We start from the raw sequence: 7,678 nt of genomic DNA on the forward strand, positions 1-7,678 counted from the left end.
TAGTCTGGTCTACAAAAGAAGTACTAAAAAGCCCCCTGGGGGGTCAAGGAGACCCTATATAAAAAAAACAAAAAAAAAAAAAAAAAAAAAAAAGAAAAGAAAGAATGGTGGCTGGAGAGATGGTCAGTGGATAAGGGCACTTGGCTGCACTTGTAGAGGACCCAGGTTTGAATCCCAACATCCACATGGCGGCTAGCAACTGTCCAGTTCCAGGGAATCCGATGCCCTCTTCTGGCCTCTGTGGGCATTGCATGAAATCACAAATGCAGACAATACACTCATACACATAAAATAAAAATAATAAATAAAATACATAGAGAAGATAATGATGGCTTGGGGAAGTGGTAAAGTGTTTACCGAGCAAGCATGAGGGCCTGAGTTTGATACCCAGAGCCCATGGAAAAAGCTGGGTGTAATGTGTTCATTTGTAATCCCAATGCTGGGAGGCAGAGACAAGCACTCACTGCCAGCCAGCCTAGCTTGATTAGTGAGCTATAGGTCCTAGGAAGAGACCCAGTCTAAAAACAAGGTGAACAGCTCTTGAGGAATGACACCCAAGGTTGACCTCTGTTTTCCACATCCATAGCATGTGCACATACATGAACCTGCATGAATAAATGCACTTACACATGTGCACCTCACACTTACACACACTTAGAGAAACACTGTTCTTAGCTTGTGGGTTGTAAAAATCAGGTGGTAGGCCAGATTTGACCTGTGTATTAGCCTAAAAATGAAGAAAGTTGGTAATCCAGAAAGATGATTTACCAAACAAACATGAAGCAGTTTTACATCTCTTTATTTTCCTGGATACCAGAGCTACACATTTTTGTGTCGTCTTGTTTCTTTTGTATCTTGCAGACAGTTGATATTCATAAAGAGAAAGTTGCAAGAAGAGAAATTGGTATTTTGACCACCAATAAAAACACTTCAAGAACACATAAGATTATTGCTCCAGCTAACCTTGAGCGACCTGTTCGTTATATTCGAAAACCTATTGACTACACAATTCTAGATGACATTGGACATGGAGTAAAGGTAGGTATAGTTTTTGGCCAAGCTTTCAAAAGTAGTAGTTAGAAAGTTAATGTTTTATTTTTCCTAAAGTACCAAGTCTTGGGCTGGTGTGGTTGTGAAGATTGTTTACTACCGTTAGCTATTTTATCCTAATTTCTTTAGTGCTGTGTATTTAGATTTTGAGCAGTTGTCTTTGAATTCATCTTTGAATGAATTGCATTTACTTAGTTATGAAAATACCCTATAAAGATTATTAAATAGAGTGTGGTATAATCTCTCTAATCTTTTGACAGTGTGACTGATTGATAAAACATTCAGGTTATTAAATGTTATCTTATCTCAAAATTTTATCAGCAGACTTTTGGCATTAGTTCAGAAACAGCATATATTACCAAACATGAAGTTTGATTTTTTTTTTTTTCTAGAATAATTTTGTCTCAATATTTTGGGTGAAAATAGTGTAGATGAAGATGTTAATTAGTACTTATTTCCACTGCTTTGAGTATGTAACTCATTTATTTTGGCTGTCTTTTAAGATGTATTTGAATGTTTACTATGTATTTGATGTACCATAATCAGAACTATGGAGGATTGGAGTGTGGCTCAGTGGTGGAGTATGTGTCACAAAGCCCCAGGCTCCAGCACTAGCACTTCAAAACAACAACAGCAACAAAAAGAGCCACAAACTACCTCTAAGAAAGAAGTACATTTTATTTAAATTGGTGTTGCACTTGAGAAACCATTTAGAGCCTCAGCTAAGTGTTAAATTATTTAAAATTTACATCTCAACAGTGATTGGAAAGATAATGACTTAACAAGTATGACTTAAAATAAATACTCATATATTCCTGTAGTGAAGCTGTACAGTTCATGCAAATGAAACTGTAATACAAACAAACCTATTTAAATAAAATATATACCACCATTTTGGCTAGAAGTGAGTTAATTATAAATTTAATGTTGATCTATGTAAAAATAAACAGTATAAATTTATTTTGTAAATAATTTTTTTCTTAAAGTTTTGAATAAGCACTGTTATCTGGAATTTTACATTTACTTTTATATTTGAGTCCTACATATACTTAGATTACTAATTAGGAAATGTTAAAATAAGATGTGTAATTAATGGTTAACTACTAACAATACTTTATTCTAACTTGGGGAAATTTTATTGAAGGTTAACAATTGCTAATAGAATATTTTAAGGTGCTACCAGAATCTAATGCCAAAAGATACTTGATACATATATTTTAAAAAAAAATAACATTTGTGTGTGCTTGTTTGTTTAATAAAAAGTGAACCCCTCCTGTAATTCTTGTTTAATCCTTAAAGTAAAATATTTTTCTTTTAAGACTGTATAGTTTCTATTTATTTTAGTGTTTAATGTTCACTAATTTGAAGAATGCTAATGAAATTAAAGTTTTGAATACAACGTCTTAAATACTATCATCAAAGAAACTCCTGTTCATGACACATTCTGCTTTAACCACTCTTTCTATGATCTACTGAAACATTATTTTGTTAATGCTGATTGCTTAACTTGTTTTTCTTTGTTTTCTTTCCTTTGTCTTCACATCCTGAAGTTCCAACTAACCTTTCAATGCTTTTTTTCCTTACCTCTTTTATTTGCTCCATTTATGCATTAAGTGGTTGCTTAGATTTAAGGTAAGAGATTCCAGGGCTGGATTTCCATTCTTTGGTCTTATGTAAATATTACATATGGGGAGTAAAGAGATATTTGGCACTTGGCCTTTTAAAACCAAAAAATTATTCCTCTTTATTTTGTTGTCAGGTAACTTTGTGATGTGTCTCGTATTCCTCAAGGGGTAGATATTTTTGTCTTACTTTGTTCACTGCTCTGTTCTTTGTGCCTGTAACAGTACCTGGTGCATATTAGGTGCTTAGTTAAGTATTTGTTGAATGAATGGGTATTTTTGTAATATTGTATTTGATGAAACAGAAATGTAAGCCATGCTATATAAATTGTTATGAGATAAAATTAGCTGGATTTTTATAAATGTAGAAATTTTGTTACTGATTGGAGAGCCAACTAATGTGCTTTATTTAACCCTCCCCTTGTGTAATAGCCTTTATTCTATAAATGGTGTGCTTTATTATATACTTTGTTGACAATATGTCATTATCTTTTGACTCCTGATACAAAAAATTAAGAAACAAGAACACCATGTTATCTGAATTTTTTTAAGTTGCAGTATCATATATTTTACAAGAAGAATTAGTCCATTTTAATAGTTGTATAAAACATATTTCAGTATAAACTCACTTTAAGAATTTTTAAAAGGTGAATATTATTGTATGCCCAACATCAAAAACTCATTATAATGCTTAATAAATACAGATTAAGAATTAGAGATAGGAGCTGGTGGGTGTTTCTCCATGACAGAACACCTGACTAGCATGTTCAACCTCCAGCCCTACAAACCAACCAATTAACTAAATAATAAACAATAAAAAAAAAAACGCAGGCAAAACAAGATAATATTTCCTGTTGTGGTTTTAAAACCAGTTTAGTGTTTTGGGTGATTCATCATAAAAGCAATTCAACTAAAGCCTGACCAAAAAATGTTACCAGAGTGATTTTCATTGCTTACCATGTATTTCTTTTTTTCTTAGACATATTTTGTAATTTCTTTTCAAATACATATTCTTTCCAGTACCTTGTTGTTTGCCATGTCCTCAGTGTAGTGAGTGATAGCCAGAAGGCGGGACCACAGAAGACAGAGTGACTATGATGCAAATCATTAACGAGTTATTACCATAGCCACAGAAATTTCACCAGGTCTTGGCAGATAGCTCTGACTAGAGGAACCCAGGCAAATGCATTCATTCTATTAGGTTGGCTCTGAGCCCTTCCTCTTGGTAACTTAGGGATGTGAATTGTGTGAAGATTCCTTCTGGCTTAAATAGGTAGCTTGTAGTAAACTAGACTATAAAAAGCCGGCTGTATTCAAATTTGGGTTCTTGTGTGTTAACTTACAGGGTGATTAGAAATGCCCAGGAATACTAACCAAAGAAAACACAGAAATAGACCAATCCTTTGCTCTTAATGTTTAGACCACTGTGTAAGCCACCATCCCATGCTTGTTTTCTCCAGGCTCCACTGTGTTTCCTTCTGGACCTTGAACATGTTTTCTCACATAAGAGACAGGTCCCAGTCATGACTCCTAGAAAGATCTAATAAGTATATTTGGATAAGATGCCTTCATGTTTTTTCTCTTTGCACCAAAAAGCTTCACTCTAGAAACCTAAAGGATTATATAATAGATGGTACTGTAGTGAAGAATAATATTGAACAAGACATTAAAGGTCAAGGTGCTTGACCAGTTGTTTCCCCCAACCTCTGATCCATAGACACAAAGTATGCATAGTCTTCCTTTTCTCTTTCTGTTTTTAAGTCTGACTCTTATTTTGAAGCTAGGTTATCATATCCAGGGCTTTGCATATTGGGTATGTACTCTACTACTGAGTTTTACTTCTCTAGCCTCAAATCCTTTTTTTAAAGATTGGGTCTCATGTAGCCGCCCAAGCTGGTCTTGGACTTGCTATATAGCTGAGGCTGGCCTTGAACTCCTGTTCCTTCTGTCTCAACCTCCATGTGCTTAGGTTACAGGCATGTGCCACCACATTTGTTTTTTCTTTTACACCCCCCCCTCCTTTGCTTGACAGTTTGGTTCAAGTTTTCTCTGTGAAGCATTCTTTTGTGGAACTCTAGACATGGTTATTGCTGTCTTGATGTCCAAGCAGCATGATTATCCACATGAAACCCTTATAAAAATTATAAGGGCTCACTAACATTCCTTCTTGGAGTGATGAGGAGGGCTTATCAGACATTGTGTAAGATGGCTCAGCAGGCCCTGTCATCCTCAAGGTTATATAAGTGCTTAACAGTTACTGGAGGAGATTCTTTTTTTTGTGGGTAGTGTTGCCTGTAAATTGCTTATGCTGCTGTAAGCAATCCCTCATGCATGTTCCTATAAGTAACCCCAGTTAAATTCATTGGTTCATCAAGCTAGACTTAGGTTAAACCATTTCTTCCATCTGTTAATGCTGAATATTGTATCTGAGGTGAATAGATGTTCATTCACTTCTCCTCAGGAAAAGTCATACAACACCTTCCCCTAACAATTTCTTTTTTGTGACTTTCTTATAATTTGTAGAGATACCTCTCTACATTGTATCATACCTCCGTTCCTCTCTTTTTCCCCTTCAGCCTTTATTCTTGTTCGCAGTAGTCTGTAGGTGGTTGACAGCTGAAGGATGTATCCTGTGCCATTTTAGAATGTGTATGCCGTGGTAATGTGCAGCAGGTCTTTGTCAATTAAGAGTTCATATCAAATTGATATCACCTGTGAGCTAGAGATACTTGGTTGGCCAACTTCAGAAATAGTACTGAAGTTCAAATGATGCTGGTGAGCCAAGTGGACCCGTTTCCTCCCTTTTTGCTTGTGGTGGTAGATCTTGGGCCCAGAGCCTTTCATATGCTAGGCAAGTGCTCTGCCACTGAGCTGTAGCCTTCAGCTCAAGCACTGCCATTTGCAATGAACATATGGTCATTTTGTCACTTAATGATGGGACTATGTTCTGACAGATAACACTGTTAGGCTATTTTGTTGTTGGATGAACATTGTGGAGTGTACTTAAAAAGAATATGATGGCTACAGTTCTCTAGGGACACTTATGGGACCACTGCATCATGGTTTCTTTTTATTGATACAGGACTATATTATGTAGTTATGATTCAAGGAGCTATTAACTACACCAAAAGAATAGAGCAGGAAAGCTGAGAGCACAGTAGAAAAAATATTGAGGCATAGCAATTGACCTGATAGTTATACAAACTGTAGGAATCTCCAGAGCCTGAGACAGACTACTCTTGGTTATAAAGGAACTTCTTCCCAAATTCTCTTTGTTTCTTCAACAGAGGGCTAATGGAAGAGTGCTTGAACTATGACTATGCATTAGCTTTCAAGACTTAAATTTTTTTTTTCTGCTTTAGGGGTTTCTCTGTGGTAGGAAAAAGAAAAAGTAAACCTTTTCCCCCTAGTGTTCCCTCCTGTATTTAATACCTGCTTGTCTTACCTCTTGATGATTCTTTGCTTAATGGAATAAATAATACCAACCTAGTGAAATTCCTGTGGTCAGTTACCAAATTCCAATTCTCAAATGAAACTGAAAAGAAAGTATAATGAGTATTCTGCTCAGGATTCAGGATCGTTAACTATATATGTCTATGCCAGATGAGAGTTCTGGTACCTTTTTCCCCTTTCTTGGCACTGAGGAGAGAGCCCAGGGTCACATGCATCCTAGGCAAGTGCAGTAACACTGAACTATGCACCTCTTCGAGGTAGGGCACTCACTGTGTTGCCTACGTTCACTCTGTGCTAAGCTCAAGCAGTTCTCCCTTAGGCTCTGGAGTGGCTGGGATTATAGACTTGCACCACCATACCTACTCTTAACATTTATATGTAAAAATTATTTTAAGGCCTGGGACGATGGCTCAGTGGACAGAAGTGCTTGGCATAAAAGTCTGAAAACCTGATTTTGGATCCCCAAAACTCATGTAAAAGTTAGGCAGTAGCATAAGCATCTTTAATCCCAGTTTACCTGCATAGGAAGATGGGAGTTGAAGACAGGAGAATCTCCAGAAGCTCATGGGCCAGATACTCTGGCATACCCAGCAGCATACAGGCCCTGTCTCAAACAAGTAGAAAGGTGAGGACCATTACTCAAAGTTTGTCTGACCTTCATGTGTATACAGTGGCATGCATGTGCCCATACCCACAAACTGGACATACACATATACATTTGAACATCCTCCTCCCTTACATGCATACATATACACACAATTTCAAGAGGAATTACTATTGCAGAGTGGCTGCAGTACTTGTTTTCTGTGGCCCAAGTTTATAGTATGTACACACAAACTGATGCACACTTGCACAAGCTGACTTCCTCTCTACCACACACATAGTTTAGTCATGTATTTTTCTAGTTGTCAGAAACCTTTTCTATAAAACAGTTGCTTCAAAATAGATTTTGGGGCCCTGCTAGCCATTCAGTAAAGAATTTTTACCAAATTATTTTAGATTTGAACAATATTAATTATATATTGTTTTATATATTATAGTTTTTTTTGCCTTATATAAAGAAATGACGTTTTGCTTGGCACTTGTTCCTGCTGTTCTTAAATTTGATGGCAGTATGCATTTGTTGTTCTATGCAGCATAGAAACATTTATCACAAAGGGAAAAAATGCATTGAGGAAATAAGGAAAAATTTTAGCTTAATAGAAAGTAGTACAGTAACCATAAAGTATAAAATTAGGTTGTCTGGACATTATACAGGGACTCTGGTTTCTTAAATGATTTGTTATTCATCCAACCCATTAACCAAAGAAATATAATCATTTGAGGATTTTATAGATCATATATATAGACTTTATTTATAGATATACCCATTAAAATGTAATTTATAGATTACTAATTCTATCCTAATTTTAGGGTAGATTCTAAGACTTGCAGAAGGTGGTACTGTGGCTTCCCTACACCTCAACTTTGTGTTTCTCTTCTCTCATCCCAGATTGAACCCATACTGGGTCAAGTGGTGAGGAGAACTGGGGACTGGCTTTAACAATTTTTTT

At 36.0% G+C, this 7,678-nt stretch overlaps 1 protein-coding gene across 10 annotated transcripts in view; it reads left to right on the plus strand.

Moving 5' to 3' along the window:
* Abi2 (abl interactor 2) overlaps positions 1 to 7,678 on the plus strand; it is a 142,622-nt gene that overhangs the window by 72,986 nt on the left and 61,958 nt on the right. For 5 of the 10 annotated variants that reach the window (XM_008846165.3, XM_017801376.2, XM_008846160.3 and 2 more), the window contains exons 3-4: positions 862 to 1,038; positions 2,665 to 2,682. In XM_008846165.3, the coding sequence (XP_008844387.1) occupies positions 862 to 1,038; positions 2,665 to 2,682 (195 nt within the window). The remainder of the gene's footprint in view (positions 1 to 861; positions 1,039 to 2,664; positions 2,683 to 7,678) is intronic. The other 5 variants (XM_008846168.3, XM_008846162.3, XM_008846164.3 and 2 more) reach the window with 1 other exon arrangement.

This window comes from Nannospalax galili, unplaced genomic scaffold, assembly GCF_000622305.1.
Source record: "Nannospalax galili isolate Female #2095 unplaced genomic scaffold, S.galili_v1.0 scaffold281, whole genome shotgun sequence".
NCBI classification, from domain to species: domain Eukaryota; kingdom Metazoa; phylum Chordata; class Mammalia; order Rodentia; family Spalacidae; genus Nannospalax; species Nannospalax galili.